The 18961-nt window shown below is 50.4% G+C and overlaps 1 protein-coding gene and 1 non-coding gene across 2 annotated transcripts; one reads left to right on the top strand and one right to left on the bottom strand.

Annotated features, from left to right (window-relative positions):
- Positions 1-2917: 2917 nt before the first annotated feature.
- Positions 2918-2991, bottom strand: Trnan-guu (transfer RNA asparagine (anticodon GUU)). Its single transcript has one exon. It is a non-coding gene; the product is annotated as a tRNA-Asn (tRNA).
- A 786-nt stretch (positions 2992-3777) lies between these two features.
- Positions 3778-12947, top strand: Psmb3 (proteasome 20S subunit beta 3). Its single transcript, XM_070028177.1, has 6 exons — positions 3778-3917; positions 4155-4339; positions 8436-8543; positions 9236-9413; positions 11830-11924; positions 12828-12947. The coding sequence occupies exons 1-6, from the start codon at positions 3915-3917 to the stop codon at positions 12874-12876; spliced, it is 618 nt and encodes a 205-aa protein (XP_069884278.1). The 5' UTR covers positions 3778-3914; the 3' UTR covers positions 12877-12947.
- The last annotated feature ends 6014 nt before the right edge of the window (positions 12948-18961 follow it).

Genomic DNA, 18961 nt, shown 5'->3' with positions numbered 1-18961 from the left:
GGAGTGGGCGGAAACAGGGCTCGCGGCCTCTCCACACCTGGGCCTGCCCCGAGGCGCGCCCGGGCGGGGGGACAGGGCGCCGCCAGCCACGCGCCCCGGTGACTCTCATTCACTCCGACTGACACTCCCTGAAAATCACTAACTGCAGCGGGGACACCGCGCGAGTCCTGCCCACTCCCTGCCCGCAAGCCGGGCCGAGGCGCGGAGACCCAGAGCCCCAGGACCCAGGCGCCGCGGCGTCCGGCCCCTGGGGTCGAGGGGCAGGCGGTGGGGAGGGGGGGTGACCTGGGTGGAGGAGGAGGAGGTCTACCCCGGGGTGGGGGGAGCCCGGTTTGCTGGGGCGCAGGCCCGTGCACCCCGCAAGCTCGGGCGGGGAAGAATGGAACACAAGCCGAGGTGGGAGGTGGAGGGGGATGAGCTAAAGACCAGAATACCGGCGCCGGGCCAGGGACACAATAACCGGCTGAATGGGGAGAGGCCGGAGCGGAGTAGGAAATTCAGCACCGGGACTCGAAAGCGGCCCGCGCTCCGGGCCCAGCCGTGCGCCGGTTCCCGCACTTTTCGCTCGGACTCTGGAGCCGTTCGTGCGTCCTGGTCGGCCCCGCGGCGAGAGGCGCCAGGGGAGCGCCAAGGTGGCCGGTGCCAGCCGAGTCCTCCGATCATCGCCCTCGGCTCCACCTAGCGCTGGCGCTCAGGTCCCCCAGGCGGCTCCGGCCGGGGAGAGAGAACTAAGAAATGGGGGGTTGGGGGGCGGGGAGCTTGGAAACGCAGGCGCCGAAGAAGCTAATGGTTCTGCTTTACGGAGACCACCGTGGGGCCTCATTAGGACGGTCGATGCGCTTATTCGTTATTCACGATTGATTAGGGATGGCCCCCATGATTGTCTCTCCCGAGGATCTGACCAGAAGCGCCATTAAGCGCCCAGACGGTGGGTTAGGAAACCAATCTTCGCTGAGCCCCGGCCTCCCTATTCACCTCTCGCTCCCAGCTGGGGCAGGGAGGTGGGAAATGGAGGGACGGGGGGGGGGGCGACTGAGGGTTTTCACCCTCCTGCCACAGATCGTGGGGGCCCTGAGGGCACTGGCCGCCAACTGACCCCAGCTTCAGCTCACGCTGGGGCCGGGGAGGAAGGGCGGGAGAGATTTCCGCCCAGAGGGGTTGGTACGAGGACGGGCGGGAGAGGCCTGGCAGGGTCCGGTCACCTGCTTGCTCGGTCCCTGCATGGTGAGTCCTTGCACGAGTTCGCCGGGTCTCCAGGGCATCCTGGGCTCTGCCAGCGAAGATTTGTGCATCCACCGTGCTCTGCCTCATGAAGGAGCGGACAGCAGGGACTCCCACTTGGCCATTTCTCTCGCTAGAACACCCAGAACAAGAGAAACCCCTAAGGGTTTCGCGGAGATCTAAGTCCCACCGGCGATCCACATAGGACCCAGTTGCTGCCCTTCTGGGGAGCAGCAGCTAACACTAAGTGTGTGTGTGTGTGGGGGGGTTATCCCCTCCGTGGCCCCAATCCGAAGGGCGACCCCAGGGGGCCACTGTGCTAAGCAGGGAGTGGATATCCATTTACTTCTTTCTCAGTCCTTAAGCGCCACTCATGGGGAGAGCTTGCTAAAGACCATGCTACCTATAAAACTTTAACTTAATCTTTTCCAACCCAGATGACCAGCCTCACATTTCTGCCCTTTCTGGCTTTTCACAAAAAGTCTGAGCCAGCCTATACTACAGCTGAAATTCTCTGGTCTCCCTGTCTTTATGAAGCCACTTAGAGTCATGTGCCAATGTCAAATGCTTCACTGGACATGGGTGGGTCAGTAGGACACTCACAGGCCAAAGAGGACAAACTTGGAGAGACACACAACCCATCCCCTTGGCTTCCACAGGACCAGATGTCCCTCCATGTTCATCCCCATGGGCATGTGAGCACTTACACGGTGGGTGAACATGGGTGTCCAGAAGAGGCCTCCTTAGAATCAGTTACCTCAGAGGACTGTTTTGAATCCAGGCTTCCACCCAGCATTCTAGAATGCAATCTCTGGACAGATCAGAACCTTTTCCCCTAGATTTTGAATTTTACCCGGGGTCTCCCAGTGACAATTTTGGAATCATAAAGTCAATGTATGGGTCACAGATTAGAGACTTTGAGAGGGCAGGGAGCTGGGAAATCTAGGTGGTGATTCCCAGCACCTACCAAGAGCTAGTGTGAGATGAGACCCTTTTAAAAATGGTGTCAAAGGCAGGAGAGGGAGCCTCTACCAGTGCTTTCCAGAGTAGCTTTACCTCTGTGTCTCTTAAGATCAAAGCCAGTCCTTTGTTAGTATCAGTTCCTACCTTCCTATCCTCTTCCCCACTGCTTGCATGTATTTCTATTTTGTTGTTGTTTTTCTTTTTGGGGGTGAACCTGTTAACTACTTCTCTTTTCTTTCCTTTTCGTCATTTTGTTGGGGTTTGCCAATTTATGTCTTCACTTTCTGTCTCTTTAAATTACATCTGTGGTCTCCCTCTCCCCCTCCTTTCTTTTTATCCCTCACTTTGTCCCTGCCATTCTCTCTCTTTGCTTTCCCTCCTTTCCAGAAGTAATATTTCTAGTTTGTAAAATCCATTGAGGTAGACAATGGAAAAAGTCCAACCTACACTGCAAATTAATTGTTAATGATTTAAAAAAAAAAAAAAAAAGCAAAATATATTGCCTGGTGAGACAAAAACTTGGCATTCTTGTAATCTGACTTGGGGACAGAGGAGTGGTAGGCAGGCAGTGGAGAATCGGGGAGAATTCATGCTATCACGAATAACACATTTTCAACCACAGTGATTCTGTGTTGTAGAAAAAGCATCGCCTCTGCCATTTCATTACAAAATCTGGCTTTTCGACAACTGATCAAACCCAGGGGGAAAATGAAAATAACAAAACGTAACCACGCGTCCCTGGGTGGGCTCGAACCACCAACCTTTCGGTTAACAGCCGAACGCGCTAACCGATTGCGCCACAGAGACGGTGATGGCTACTGGTGCTGCAGAAAGCCGAGTCAATGGGAGCGAGGCTGACGTGGCGCCGAAGCTGAAACCACAGCTCCGAATAAGCGGAGCAGAGACATGGAACCTGGATAGGATGCAGGATCCAGACCCGAGGGGGGCAGCCGGGCACGGGGGCGGAAGGTGAGCAACCTAAGGATTATTAAGCTATGTACAAGGAGCTTCTCGCCGGCTCTCTGAGCGGCTCCTCCGCTCGAAATGTTCATTTTCGGGAGCTGACCTGAAGTCAACCTGCAGGGGATCCCAAAGACCAGAACAATCTCCAGCCTCCAAGGCTGCCCGCGGCAGCTAAAGCCTTGCAGGCGCGGAATACCCGCGGCGCCCTCTCCCCCTCGCCCCATTTCCCGTCATTCAACCCGCACTGCATGGGGGTCTCCCACACACCCGGCCCGGGCCGGAGCTAGTGCTTATCCCCAGCCTCGCGAAGTGCCCCGTGAGTAGGTAATAGCGGTCAGGGTTTGTAGGATGAATAAACGAAATCGGCTAGCCTGAAGCCACAGCAGGTAGCACCGCGGCTCCCCAAGCTGGAGGCGCGACCCACACGCAACCCGCCGCCCCAGCCCACGTGCGCGCAGACCCCGCCCCCAGCCGGGACAGCCAAGATTAGGTCCGCCGAGATCCCGGCATGCACCGCAACGCGACGCTCTTCCGCACTCACAGTGACTTTTCACTTTCCGCTTTCCCCGCCTCCGTTTTGGCTTTCTCAACCAAACTACCCGGAATGGTGATTGACGGGAAATAGAACCAATAGAAAGCTCAATTGGTCAGGCCGACTCGGCCTGTCGGCCAATAGGAATAATAGCAGCGAGAGCGTTGGTACAGGGGAACCAGAACCGGTTCACTGTAATTGCAGCGGCGAACCCGATTCCTATTACACCGCAATCATGGTGAGACGGGGGGCAAGGGAAAGAATACGGGGTGTGGGTTGAGAAACGGGGATGAGGCGAGGCCAGAATTGGAGGCAGAAAGGGCTTGGTGGTCGGTGGAAAGGAGCTCTTGGCTCCCCGACCGGCCTCTAAAGTGAAGACAAGGGGTACGGGCGGAGCGGGGTTCCTGGGCTAGGCTGGGGGCTATGGCAGCATTGGGCTCCTCGCGCTAAATCCCCCCCGCTTTTCTACCCTCAGTCTATTATGTCCTATAACGGAGGGGCCGTCATGGCCATGAAGGGGAAAAACTGTGTGGCCATCGCAGCAGACAGGCGCTTCGGGATCCAGGCCCAGATGGTGACTACAGACTTCCAGAAGATCTTTCCCATGGGTGACCGGCTGTACATCGGCCTGGCCGGGCTGGCCACCGACGTTCAGACAGTGTAAGTGTCAGGAGTCCCTGCCCACATCCAGGCCTCTTCTTGGACCAGCCTTTGACAGGTGTCTTGAGTGGCTTGGATACCAACCATCTACCAAATATCACCAGTGAGTCTGGGACAGCTGAATATCAGAGTGACCCAGAGATGTGCCCTAACCAACGTTTACCAGCTCTGTGGAAACATCTATGCGAATAGATTCCCTCTTTCTTGTATTGCCAGACTGCTGTCTTATTTCACAGTTGAAGAAAGTTCATGAATACCAGGACCCCCAGCGCTCATCTCTTTAAACCAAAGGCTGGAGAGAACTTAAGGTCAGCTGGAAGAGAAAGCAGTTATAGCCCATGATGCACACATTAACTTGATGCACATATTAACTGCCAGGTTGTTTACCTAGTTGACAGTGGTTCTGTGACTTGAGAGAAAGGAGAGTCTGAGAGGCTAAGGAGTGTGACTGGTAGCAGTAAGGCAAAGGATGTGGCTTCTGTTAGTTTTGCTGATTGAGCTCAGTGGCCACTTGGATATTGTAGAAGAGGTGGGATTTGAAGTTTCACTGAGATCATGACCTATGTCGTTTTTTGTGGTGGAGGGATAGGGCTGGGTTTTTTTTTTTTGGGGGGGGGGTCGTGGGGCCTGAACTCGGCCTTGGTACTGTCCCTCAGCTCTTCAGCTCAAGGCTAGCACTCTACCACTTGAGCCACAGCTCCACTTCCAGCTTTTTTTCTTTTTGTTTATATGGTGCTGGGGAATCGAACCCAGGGCCTCATGCATGCAAGGCAAGCGCTCTACCACTGAGCCACCTTCCCAGCCCCTAGGGCTGGGTTTTGAAGCCAGGATGAGCGCCTGTTCCTACACTAAGCCTTGATACCTTTTTGAATTTTTTTTTAGTTACTAAGGATTAAACTCAGCCTGGCACATCTTAGCATACTTTACCACTTGAGCCACACTTCCCATCTCTTTTGTTTTCAGTTATTTTTCATGTACGGTCTTGTATTTTCTCTTTTTTCTTTTCCTTCCTTCCTTTTTTTTTTTTGGTGCCACTATTGGAGCTTGAACTCAGAGCCTTGTGTTCTTGCTTAGCTTTTTTTTTTTGTCAGTGGTGGGGCTTGAACTCTGGGCCTAGGCACTGTCCCTCAGCTCTTCAGCTCAAGGCTAGCACTCTACCACTTGAGCCACAGCACCACTTTCAGTTTTCTGGTGGTTAATTGGAGATAAGAGTCTCATGGACTTTTGTGCCTAGCCTGGCTTTGAACTATGATCCTCAGATCTCAGCCTCCTGAGTAGCTAGGATTACAGGCGTGAGCCACCAATGCTCGGCTTCTTGCTTAGCTTTTTTGCTCAAGGCTGGTCCTCTACAACTGGAGCCATGCTTCCACTTCTGGCTTTTTGCTGGCGAATTGAAGATAGGGGTCTCTTGGATTTGTCTGCACAGGCTGGTTTCTAAGTGGGATCTCAGCCTCCTGAGTAGCTAGGTTGAGGACCCTGTGTTTTTTTGCCCATGCAAGCCTTAGATCAAACTAGTCTACCTATATCTCATTCCTTTGAAGCTGAAATTACAGTTGTGCACTACCATACCCAGCTTTACTTGTCGAGATAACTTTTGCTAAACTTTTCCCAGACTGGCCTGGAACTCTTGATCCCCCTGCATCTACTGAGTAATTAGGAAGTTATGGTTTATCATATCTGGCTTCCTGTATCTTTTTTTTTTGTCAGTCATGGGGCTTGAACTCTAGGCCTGGGCATTGTCCCTGAGCTCTTCAGCTCAAGGCTAGTGCTCTATCACTTGAGCCACAGAGTCACTTCTGGCCACTTCTGTTTATGTGGTGCTGAGGAATTGAACCCAGGGCCTCAAGCATGCGAGGCAAGCACTGTACAACTGAGCCACCTTCCCAGTCCCCTCCCCGCTTTTTTAATGTTGGTCCTAGGATTTGAACTCAGGGCCCGGGTGCTGTTCCTGAGCCCCTTTGTACTCAAGGTTAGTGCTCTACCACTTGAGCCATAGTGCCACTTCTGGCTTTTTTTTTTTTAGTAGTTTATTGGAGATAAGAGTCTCATGGAGGGGCTGGGAAGGTGGCTCAGTGGTAGAGCGCTTGCCTTGCATGCATGAGGCCTGGGTTCAATTCCTTAGCACCACATAAGCAAAAAGAAAAAAAGCCAGAAGTGGCACTGTGGCTCAAGTGGTAGATCACTAGCCTTGAGCTGAAGAGCTGAGGGACAGCACCCAGGCCCACAGTTAAGGCCCCAAGACTAGACCCAAAAAAAAAAAAAAAAAGAGTCTCATGGGGATTTTTCTGTCCAGGCTGGCTTCGAACCACAATCTTTAATCTCAGCCTCCTGCGTAGTTAGAATAGGTGTGAGCCATCTGTACCCATCCCTATTTCTTTTTCTTTTTTTTTTTTTTTGGTCGGCCATGGGGCTTGAACTCTAGGCCTGGGCACTGTCCCTCAGCTCTTCAGCTCAAGGCGAGTGCTCTACCACTTGAGCCACAGCGCCACTTCCGGTTTTCTGGTGGTTTATTGGAGATAGGAGTCTCACGGTCTCTCCTGCCCAGGCTGGCTTTGAACTGTGATCCTCAGATCTCAGCCTCCTGAGTAGCTAGGATTACAGGCGTGAGCCACCAGCGCCTGGCTCCCTATATCTTTTTTATCTAGTAAAGTCCTCTGTTCAAAAAATCTAGCATCCTCAGATTGAATCATCCTTGCATGGAATATTCAGATGGACTTTGTGGCTCAGTGGTAAAATGTGTGCTTGGCAGGTATGGAATTGATCAGTTCTATGTTAGCCCATCCAGGGGCACTGAGGTGGCTACAGGGAAGGCGTAGCCTTCTTTCTTAGGTACCTTCTAATCTGGGAGCATAGCATTGGAAGACTTCAATCCCTAGCAACAAAAAGAGGGAACATATTTCAGAAAAAAATTGTCTGTATGGATAATTTTCTTGCCATTACTTCCTAAACAGTATAGAATGACAATTTACCTGGCGTTTACATTGCTTTAGATATTATAAGTAATCTAGAAATGATTAAATCTCAGGAGAGGAATATGTACAAATCATATGTGAATACAACCTTTAAATACAGCTTTGGATTTTTATATCCTTTGGTGGTCCTGGAACCAATCCCCTAGAAATACTAAGACACAATGGTATGTTTAGACATGTACCTGGCTTGTAGGCAGTCCAGTGATGTTAACCAGATGATTCCTGCTTTTGAGTATGTACACTGAAGTACAGGACTTGAGAGGCCTATTTAAGAGGGGAAAATGATGACTTTGATTTGGACAACAACTCGGAGGGGACAGGGTATGCCAATTAGAAGCATCTTGCAAGCAGATGGGGGCGGGGGTTGTTTGCTTGTGATTTCTTGCTCTTGCTGGTAGGGTTTGAAGTTTCCTCTCAGGGAGATGCTGGAGAGCCACTGAGGAACAGATTCTGGAGAGATGATGTATGAGGGGGGTTTTAATACTAAGCTGTGTAGTTGGAGAGCTGAAGCTTATTTTTAGCTAAGTAGGAGGAAGAGAACTCAGAGAAGAAGAAAGCTGAAAAGAATCAGGATGGGATTTCAAGAGGGATCATGTGGACTACAGGCAGCTGGTGGCCTAAGGAGAAGTAGCTTCTGCACTTTGTAAAAGGTTGAGAGGCGCTCACTAAGGGGAGGAAGCTTGTCAGACATTTCCTTTAAGGCTGGTTAAGGGCCAAGAACATAGAACTTCTTGGGGTCAAATCCAGTCTGCTCTTCTCCTGTGCTGCTGGAGAGCCAACTGTGTAGACTGACCCTGTCAGGAGGCCCCACCAGCCTTCCCCTCCTTCCCGTCAAGAGCTTCTTCTCAATGAGTTTACTAGGTTTCAATGTCCTCACCTAGAAGGTGAAGCTAAAGTCATCCTGGGAGTCACTGCTGTGGCCCCAGCAGGTGTGTGGCACTGGCCTCTATGCCAGGGCCCAATCTGGGGCTCTGAGGTGGCCCTGGGGGAAGGTACCTTTCAGCTGTGTGCAAGCAGCTCTTGGTTTTTAGAGATTGGATGTTTCCTGTGTTCCTTCTGACCCACATGGGTGAACACTAGAGGATATTCAGCATCACTTACCTGCTTTTCTCTTCCAATCACAGTGCCCAGCGCCTAAAGTTCCGGCTAAACCTATATGAGTTAAAGGAAGGTCGGCAGATCAAGCCTTACACCCTTATGAGCATGGTGGCCAACCTTTTGTATGAGAAGCGGTAAGTGGGTTCAGGGAGCTCAGCCTAGGATGGCACAGCAGGCCTGTAACATGCAGGGTTGCCAGCAGGGGGCTCTTTGTCCTCACTTCTTAGACAGTATCCTTATTTTGTGGCTCTGTTTTTTTCTCTCTCTCTTTTTTTTTTTTTTTTGCTTTCTTTCCTTCCCTTCCTTCCTTCCTTCTTTCTTTCCTTTTTGTGCCAGTCCTGGGGCTTGAACTCAAGGCCTGAGCACTGTTACGCTATACCACTTTGAGCCCCAGTGCCATTTCTGAAATTCTGGTCATTAATTGGAGATGAGAGTCTCATGAACTTTCCTGCCTGGGCTGGCTTTGAACTGCAATCCTCAGATCTCAGCCTCCTGAGTTGCTAGGATTCCAGGCGTAAGCCCAGCTCAAATCCTTTTTCTAAAGGAGTACAGATATAAATGTACAAATAGAGAATTCAGTAGTGGTAGGAGATTGGATTAAGTAGAGAAGATTAGGAAGAGGCAGGATTCCCAAAGAAAGGAAGAGGAAAGGAGGCTAGGAATAAGAGGCATATGAAGGTAAATGTCAGAGGAAAGAGGAGGAACAAGACTTAAGACCTGCCAGATGCTAGGAGAGGGGAAAGAGTTGAGCGAGGTGGCCTCCCTTGTTTCTACAGGCCTGGGTGTAAAAATGAGCATTTTTGAGCTCTACTTTCTCTGCTCACAGGTTTGGCCCCTACTACACGGAACCTGTCATTGCTGGGTTGGATCCGAAGACCTTCAAGCCCTTCATTTGCTCTCTGGACCTCATTGGCTGCCCCATGGTGACTGACGACTTTGTAGTCAGTGGTACCTGTTCCGAGCAAATGTATGGGATGTGTGAGTCCCTCTGGGAACCCAACATGGTAAGTTGGCAGCATGGAGCAGGGCTGGCCTCAGGGGCAGCCCTGGCCTCCATGCTGTCCTGGACCTTCCGGAACAAAATGTGTTTGGGGTGAGGGATGGTAAGTTCCTTGAAGGGTTTCTAGAAGTTTCATCTGCCTGGAGGACCTTCTCTTTGGAGATGCTGGTCAGATGTTGATTTTAGCTTCCCATTGGGTCTCCAGAGACACTGAGCACACGCACACATCTAACAACATTAGAGGCATCAGACAGAATGGCCTGGAGCGAGGGGTTTCTGAGCTATAAGCCTCAATCTACCTGCCACTTCGGGTTTTTTTTTTGTTTGTTTGTTTTTGGTTTTTTTTTTGGTCCGGTTGTGGGCCTGAATTCTGGGTCTGGGCGCTGTCCCTCAGCTCTTAAGCTCAAGGCTAGCGCTCTACCATTTGAGCCACAGCACCACTCCCGGCTTTTTTTTCCTGCTTATGTGGTGCTGAGGAATCGAACCCAGGGCCTCATGCATGCAAGGCAAGTACTCTACCACTGAGCCACCTTCCCAGCCCGCCACTTCGGTTTTTTTGTTTTGTTTTGTTTTGTTTGGCTGGTCATGGGGCTTGTACTCAGGGCCTGGATGCTGTCCTTGAGCTCTTTTGCTCAATGCTAATGTGTAGTGCCACTTCTAGGAGATAAGAGTCTCATGGACTTTCCTTTCCTGCATGGACTGGCCTTGAACCATGATCTCAGCCTCCTGAGTAGGATTACAGGTGTGAGCCGCCAGTGCCTGGTTTTTGTTCGTGGGTAAATCACTACCCAGCCCTGCCTCCCTTACCTGTGAAAGAGGACACTAACAGCTACTTCAGACAGTGTTGAAGCATGAGAAGAGACTGGCATAATGCCTCACCAGGAGAGCCTTGCTTTCCTCTGCCACCTCTGCCCGGCTTGGGGGAAGGTCAGGATCTTGCACCCACACTAAATAAGTACTGGCTAAAGTGGAATATGCCGGGAAGAGGAACTGTGAGGGCTGAGGTGCGAGCTGGGCTCAGATGCTCCGAAGAGAGCTGGGAGTAGCTAGGGTGGGCAGGGTGCAGGGAGGTGAGGCTGGGATGAGACTTCAGAGGGCCTTGAACACATGCCAATAAGTTGCCAAGCTTTTCTTTGCTGAAAGAACCCGAAGAACTGGGCTGGGAAGGGGACTCAGTGGTAGAGTGCTTGTCTTGCATACATGAGGCCCTGGGTTCCATTCCTCAGTACCAGATAAGCAGAAAAACCTAGAAGTGGTGCTGTGGCTCAAGTGGTAGAGCCGCTAGCCTTGAGCTGAAGAGCTGAGGGACAGCGCCCAGGCCCAGAGTTCAGGCCTGACGACCTACCCAGAAAAACCAAGAGGCCAACAGCTGGATGTAACAAGTTGTTACCTGCAGGAGGCGCTGAAGTCCTGAGCAAAGAGAATGTTGGGCCAGGAAGGCAGCCAAAGCCAAGAGGCCTCAAAGCCAAGAGGACTTGGCCTTAAAGACATGAAGAGTGGCGGTGCTAACTAAGCAGCTTGGGGGCCAGCAGGCTCACAGTTGGACAGGTTGAGTTTTCAGGTGTTGGGAAGTCTGTAGAGCAGCTGAAAAGCATGTCAGAGCCAAATGGAAATTCTCTCTAGGTGTTGGTGGCTCAAGCCTGTAATCCTAGGTACTCAGGAAACTGAGATCTGAGGATCATGTTTCAAAGCCAACGTGGGCAGGAAAGTCTGTGAGTGAGACTCTTATCTCCAATTAACCACCTGAAAACTTGAAGTAGAGCTGTGGCTCAAAGTGGTAGAGTGCTAGCCTTGAGTGCAAAAGCTCAGAGACAGTGCCTAGGCCTTGAGTTCAAGCACAGGACCAGGAGAAAAAGTAAAATTCTTCTCATTTTACAGAAGAGGAATTGAGGCTCAATGAAGAGATTTATTGTTTATCCAGGGTTAATGGAAAAGATTCCCGATTTGAAAAGCCAGGTGCCAGTGGCTCATGCCTGTAATCCTAGCTACTTGGGAGACTGAGATTTGAGGATTGTGGTTCAAAGCCAGCTGGGCAGAAACCAATTAACAACCAAAAAGGTAGAAAGTGGTGCTATGACTCAGATAGCACCAGCCTTGAGAGAAAAAGCTAAGGGATAGTACCCAGACCCTGAGTATAAGCCCCAGCACACAAACAGACAGACAGACAGACACACACACACACACACACACACACACACACACACACACACACACACACACACACACACACACACACACACGATTCAGGATGTGGCATGTTTCTGTAGTCAGTTTCCTTCAAGAAAAGAGCTCAGAGGTCTTCCCACCTGGAGCAAACCCTCCCTCCCCTGCACTGCAGGGCCTGGAGCTGGGGAGCAGAAAAAAAGCCTTAAGCAGCTCAGAACAAGTCTTGAAACTAAACTGGTCCTCTCTGTTGGCAGGACCCAGAACATCTGTTTGAAACCATCTCCCAAGCCATGCTCAATGCTGTGGACCGGGATGCAGTATCTGGCATGGGTGTCATAGTCCACATCATGTGAGTATGAGTTGGGCAAACCGGCTGCTTCGCAGACACCTGCCTTTCTTCCCCCCCCCCCCCCCCGCGTCCCCCCCTCCCACCCTGAGCAAGTATATGGCAAGCAAGGGGCTTCTGCAGACTTCCTACAGATGGCAGTCTCAGGCTCTACAGACTCTCTAAGTCTCCTGTCAGATGAAGCCTCCTTCCCTTGCTCACAGTGGACATTTCCTTCTTTCTCTAACAGTGTCCCCAAAGTCCCAGGGGACCTGTGTGGGGCTAACCACAGGGAAGCTCCTCACTGCAGATGGAATGCTCCCCCCAACTGTTAGATGTTGGGCTCTAGCAATCATCTTCCAGCCCCTAGCCAGCTCCCTAGCTGCCATTCCCTGGCGCCCCTACCTCCCCCCCAGTTTGTTTGGAGCTATCACCAGAAACTTGAATAGATGGAGCGAAGAGCATCCCCCAGCTGCTTAGCGACACTGAGGAATAAGCTTGTAGACACGCGCCTTCATAGCATAGCCTCCCTGCTTACCACAGAAAACCGCACTCCACATCCTCAGGCTCTTTTGTGTCACTGAGGTGAGGCCACCCCGCTTTGCAAAGCCACTTGTTCTGTAAGCCTGAGGGGGAGGCCACGGGGGCGGGGCCTCCGCTTCCTCTTGGGAGGGCCCTTCAGTCCAACCCAAAGCATTTTCTGGAAAAGGCTACCCTAGGTGGGTCTCCCTGTGAAAATTTTCCTGGTCTAGTTGTCTATCCCTGTCCTTCCCTTCCTTGTGGACTTGGTGACTAGAGCAGAACCATCCCAGGGAGAGCAGCGGTGGCGGCGGCAGCCTCCCTTCTCCCCTCTCCTCTGGAGGCTGGGTCCTAGGGCTAGAGAGGCAGAAGTGTACATGGGCCGACATCTTTTCTTTCTCTCTGCAGTGAGAAGGACAAGATCACCACCAGGACACTGAAGGCCCGAATGGATTAGCCCCATCGCAGAACCCACGCTTGTTTGTTGACTTTTGGTTTTGTTTTTTAAATAAAATTGCCTTTCTTTCATTCCTTCTGTTTTGTTGTTCTCCTACAGCTTTCTGTCCCCAATGAAGCTGCCACAAAGAGCTACTCAGGCTTTATCTCAGCTCTCTGGTTTTATTTACTTATTTTTGTTGGTCGTGGGAGGCTTGAACTCAGGGCCTGGGTTCGGTCCCTGAGCTCTTTTGCTCAGGGAGCACTCTACCACTTTGAGCCACAGCATCACTTCCAGTTTTGGGGTGGTTTATTGGAGATAAGAGTCTCATGGATTTTCCTTCCTGGGATGGCTTGGAACCATGGTCCTCAGATCTCAGCCTTCTGATTACAGGTGTGAGCCACCGGTGCCCGGTGGTTTTTACTTTCCAGTGTTGGGGACGGAACCCAGGGCCTTGTGCTTGCTGAGTCATGTTGTATCATCCAGCTACACCTCCAGCCCTGGGTTTGCTTTTTGACTTGGGCTCTGCTCCACTGGCACACCCAAGGGATAATCTCCCTGTCACAGTTGGATGCCTGCTCTGTGCTGGACCCTGAACAAAGTGCCTTGTGCATTCTTCAATCTAATCATCACAGTCAACCAGTGCAAAGATTAACCTTTGTTTCGGGAAGGACTAAGTGGTACAGGCACTGTATTAAGTGGTGGAGTCTGTATTCTACATAAGGAAATGTGGAAGCAGGAGAATGTGTTTGAAGCCAGCCTGCTCTACAAATTGGATCTTTATAAAAAAGAAAGAAACGGTGGCGGTAATCCTAGCTACTTCAGAGGCTGAGAGTAGGATCCAGGTTCGAGGCCAGTCATACATGCAAGACCCCATCTCAACCCATAGCTGGATGTAGTGGCATGTACCTGCCATGCACTATGTGGAAGGCTAAATCAGGGACATTTACGGTTCTAGGCTAACCTTTGCAAAGTCTTACAAGATTGCATTCTGTGGAAGAAGCTGAGCTGGGTGGTACATACCTGACAGCCCAGCTATGAGGGAAAGTGTAAGGCGGACACATCCAGGCAGGGGACAGGGCAAAAAGCAAGGCCCTATAAAAATATGCCAATAAGCTGGGTGCTGGTGGCTCATGCCTATAATCCTAATTACTCAGGAGGCTGAGCTCTGAGGATCATGGTTTGAAGCCAGCCCAGGCAAGAAATTGTGAGACTCTTACCTCTAGTAAATACTCAGAAAAAGCTGGAAGTAGAGCTGTGGCTCAAACTTGTAGAGTGTAGAGACTTGAGCAAAAAGAGGCTCGGGGACAACACCCAGGCATTGAGTTCAAGCCCCAGGATTGGCAAAATATGCAAATAAGGTCTGAAGGTATGGCCTAGTGGTAGAGTAGTAGAGTACACACTAAGCAAGCATGAAGCCTCCTATTCATTACTACCTCCTTCCCCCCACCCCCAAAAAGCCTATATTCCAAAATCTAGATTTCAAATTGTTAAACTGTCCTGGAAATCCCTCAGTGTTTTTGTTGTTTTCTAGTCCTAGTGCCTGGGCATTGTCCTTGAGCTTCTTTTGCTCAAGGCTAGCACTCTACCACTTAAGCCACAGTGCCACTTCCGGCTTTGTCTATTTATATGGTACTGAGGAATTGAACCCAGGGCTTCATATATGCTAGGCAAGCACTCTACCACTAAGCTCTATTTCCAGCCCCTTGATCGTATCTTTAAAGGTGTGTGTGTGTGTGTGTGTGTGTGTTTGTGTGTGTGTGTGTGTGTGTGTGTGTGTGTCAATTCTGGGGCTTGAACTTACTTTTGGTTTTGTTTTTTTGCCACACTTTTTTTGTCAGTTGTGGGGCTTGAACTCTGGGCCTGAGGGCTGTCCCTTAGCTCTTTAGCTCAAGGCTAGTGTTCTACCACTTGAGCTATAGTGCCACTTCCGGTTCTCTGATGGTTTATTTGGAGATAAGAGTCTCACGGAGGGCTGGGAAGGTGGCTCAGTGGTAGAGTGCTTGCCTTGCTAGGATGAGGCCCTGGGTTCAATTCCTCAGCACCACATAAGCAGAAAAAGCTGGAAGTGGTGCTGTGGCTTAAGTGGTAGAGCGCTCACCTTGAGCTGAAGAGCTGAGGGACAGCGCCCAGGCCCAGAGTTCAAGCCACACAACCAACAAAAAAAAAAAAGATTTTATTTTTGAAGTTTTTCACTCAGAAGATCTTGAGACCTGAGGGTTTACATTTCTGAATCCCAGGTGTTACTCTATTACTGGTCCAGGACCACACTTTGAGAATTACTTGATTTTATTACACAAAGGTACTATGTTCCAAGCCACTCACCTACCCAGTTGAGGTATGTAGGTCCTAGCCTGTCCATTCTCTATAGCGAGAGGAGAGAGGAAGGGGTGGTGGTACATGGTAGTGCCAGCTGGCAGGCAGCCCACTGTGTTTTGTTCCTAACATTGTTTATTAACTGCATCTGAAAGTGGGAGGTCGTTGACCACATTCCTTCTCCAAACTCAAGCTCTACGTTGACTTTGCCTAAACAGCCTCTAAAACAAAATACACAAAAACCAAAAAAATTTAAAAACTTAAAAACCAAAAAACCTGGAATCAAAACTTTGATTAGGGGGCTGGGAAGGTGGCTCAGTGGTAGAGCGCTTGCCTTGCATGTCTGAGGCCCTGGGTTCGATTCCTCAGCACCACATAAGCAAAAAGAAAAAAGCCGGAAGTGGCTCTGTGGCTTAAGCGGTAGCCTTGAGCTGAAGAGCTGAGGGACAGCGCCCAGGCCCAGAGTTCAGGCCCCACGACCACACCCCCCCAAAAAAATTTGATTAGCCAGGTGCTGGTGGCTCACACCTGTTATCCTAGCTACTCAGGAGGCTGAGATCTGAGGATGGAGGTTCAAAGCCAGCCCAGGCAGCAAAGTCTGTGAGACTCTTATCTCCAGCTAATCACCAGAAAACTAGCAGTGGTGCTGTGACTCAAAGTAGCCTTGAGCAGAAGAGTTCAGGGACCGAACCCAGGCCCTAAGCCTCAGGACTGCCAAAAACAATGAAAACCCTTTTGATTCTGAGAAAAGGGGGGGGGGGGCATTTCCAAAGGATTTACACATAACCAGATGTAACAAAGCTTTTTGAGTTTTATTTTTTCCTCAGGTTGGAGATTCATCTTAACATGCATGCATTTTAAAACAGTAACAGGGTCTTGAACTGTTTAGAGCAGACATTAGACAAGCACAGGGGTGGAAAATTCCTATTTTAAAAAATGGAACCTGCAGTGGGAAACTGAGAAGTCACACATGTGGTGGGGTGGTAGTTTATTCTGCTTCCCCCAAAAGGGGACTCCAAACTTGATTCACATTATTGTGTGTATAATGCTCTGCTCTGCTGTTGTGTACTGAGAAGACTGGCTTTCCCACTAAAGATGCTGGCCCCTGCCTCCTTGCAAAAATAGCTGTGAGCAATTCAAGGGCTTTTCTAGAAGTTTCCTCTCCAGCCTAACTTCCTGTCCACGTAAGTTGCTCAGGGAACAGCTGATTTCCTTTCCCCTTGGGGACACATCCTAAGTAGCACATTTGAGAGGAGGGCTAAGGCCATGTCACTGCCTCCCCACCTCAGATGGATGGCAGATTTGGGGTAGCTGTCCAAAAGCATTTCCCTTTGAGGACCTGCCCCCACTATACCTGCCATAAAAAGGTAAGGTCTCTAGACTTGAGGGAAGCCGTGATCTTAAAGGCTAGAACACTGAGGATTAATTAAGTACACGGTCCATTCTGGCCCTAACACTCAGTAGCACAAATGCTGAGGAAAGAGCACTAACCTTCTCATTTTCAATCTGAAATGACAAATGGATTAACTGGGGGGGGGGGAGGGGAACTGGCTTCTCAAAGTCCTGGGTCTTTGGTCCACCTCCCCAGGGGAGACTGTGAAGAGGGAACAGTATCCAGGGCAGGAGTCCAGTCTCCCACACTGCTGAGCACGACCAGGAGACCTGGTCAGGCCTGAAGCACAGGGCAGAGAGACAAGTGGAGGAAGAAGAGTAAAAGGGAGGAGCTGCCTGTAGTGGGAACTGGAGAACAGCCACAGACCAGTAACCCCTGAGCTAGATAAAGAGGCTGAGCCCTGCTTCTGGAACTGCTGGCTTCCTGCCTGTCCTGTAACCCCTGAGCCACAGAGACTCAGTGGTTAAATGATAAGGATATGGCCCAAGACCAACAATTAGTGATTGGCTGGCGGAGTTTTCAGAGCTCCCTCATTTCAGCCAGCTTGGTGTTTCTCAGCTACAGACTTCCCAGGAGAGAGAGGGACGAGAAATTGTGACCAGGTGCCACTCAGGAAGTGGCATTATGAGGGAATGGGGGTGGAACACTGCCCTTGTTCCCACCCACGGCAGCCAATCACCCACATCCTTATTCTTATACCTTGTTCCTGGAAGCCCCAAAAGAGGGGAAATGAGGATCCCCTTAGAGCCTACTCAGCCCAGAGAGGGAATGGTATGGGAGAAAAGGGAGCAGATAAACAGGATCAGTTCACTGTCAGACTGCAAGCCAAACAGCACATCTTTATCATTACAAAAAGAAAAAAATTCCTTAGAGACCAAGATAAATAGCTTTTAAACAGAATGAATGCCAAAGGAATTAGAGGGCCTAATCCAAGGTTTTAAAGAGAGCACACAGAATGACCTTTTAAAAAATTCCTAAAATCCATCAAGCCACAGCTCAACTGTTTTGACCCAATCAACAATACTGTCAGAAAAACAAAAAGAGCAGTTTAAACAGAATGCTACCTCTCAAAATGTAAACAATATTAAAAAAAAAACAACAACCACATAATTCAATGTTAAACAAGTTAGATACCTGGTACTCAGTAACTGGTAAGATTGTGTTACACTTTCATACACATGGCAACATGATTGTAGATCAAATGCAGAGGTGCCTGCCAGCCCCCAGGCTGGGGCTGCAGAGCCTTCAAAGCTCTACAGATGTCGGGGCCTGACTTGGGAGCACATCCAAATTCTCACTCTTGATTATGAGGTGGGGAAGTCAAGTCCAGACATTATTCCTACATAATCTCTTTCCTAAATCAAAACTGTCCAGGAGCCATGTAATTCCGAGTGGTCCTTAGTGGTCCTGCTACAGGTGTTCAGGGCTAACTCAGGCCCCTCTTGGTAAGGATAGGTACCTCCCCTGTGTCCTCCAGGATGACTCCCACTCAATCTAGAAGTCCAGGGAAGTCCAAGAAATCTGTCTCCACTCCTTCTTGATCTAAGTGTTCTGTTGGGAAGACAGAGGGTCTGTTGCTGTTCCCTAAGCTGAGCTTGGCCAGTTTTGGAGGGAGCCACAGAAAACCATCTGTTCATCCAAAATGATTCCACATACCAACTTCACAGCTTTGGGATGATCTATGATTTTTCTCCTCTCTCATCCCAATTTCCTGGTTCCTTTGGAGGAGGTGGGAAGATGGAGGGCTGTACCTCCCCCAGGGCACAGCTGGAGGGGCCCTTTTCTTTCCTAGCAGGCCAGCTGTGGCATCAGAACAACTCATGTGGCTCCCTTCAGAGGCTACCAACAGAAAGCTTGGATTTCATTCCTTCCGAGGAGGCCTGTGGGCCACAGATCTGCCACAAGTTTAGAGCAGAGCAAAGATGAATAGCCCTGAGGCTGGGATGGTTTGAACCACTCCTCAAGGCCTCCAAGTTCAATTTTCTGGGCTTCATCCTCAAATGACTCAGAAGCAACCGCAGGCTTGAATGCCACACTCCAAGGCAGGGCGCATGGTGGCTGTAGCTGTCTAGGCGAGAAACCATGGGCACAGAAAGCCAGGCACCTACATGGTAGGCTGGGACTTGGAGTAGTGTCTCAACAAAGTGCACACAGATCCCTGGAGGGCTCTGTGCCTGGCCATGCGCCAGTGCCAGATGACTGGGCCCAGAAGGAAGGAAAATGGATGGTGCACACAGTTCATTTGACATGTTCACTTCTGGGATTTTCCCAAAGGAAATAACCGCAGAAACACAAGGGTCCTGTTATAGCCAAAGGTGTTTTCTAGTTCATCTTGAGCCAGGGAGAGGCAGGTTTGACAGAACTGGAACTCCAGGGACCAGGAGCACCTGGGGCTCG

The sequence above is a fragment of the Dipodomys merriami genome, unplaced genomic scaffold (assembly GCF_024711535.1).
Source record: "Dipodomys merriami isolate MVZ:Mamm:240054 unplaced genomic scaffold, mDipMer1.0.p SCAF_19, whole genome shotgun sequence".
In the NCBI taxonomy this organism is placed as follows: domain Eukaryota; kingdom Metazoa; phylum Chordata; class Mammalia; order Rodentia; family Heteromyidae; genus Dipodomys; species Dipodomys merriami.
Note: the sequence above shows the minus strand (reverse complement) of the source record. Positions and strands in the feature narration are given on the sequence as shown.

Excerpts from the sequence above, each read along its gene's own strand:
- Psmb3 (XM_070028177.1), top strand. Across the intron at positions 9,414-11,829 it reads CCCTCTGGGAACCCAACATG|GACCCAGAACATCTGTTTGA; the intron begins GTAAGTTGGCAG and ends CTCTGTTGGCAG. Across the intron at positions 11,925-12,827 it reads GGTGTCATAGTCCACATCAT|TGAGAAGGACAAGATCACCA; the intron begins GTGAGTATGAGT and ends TTCTCTCTGCAG.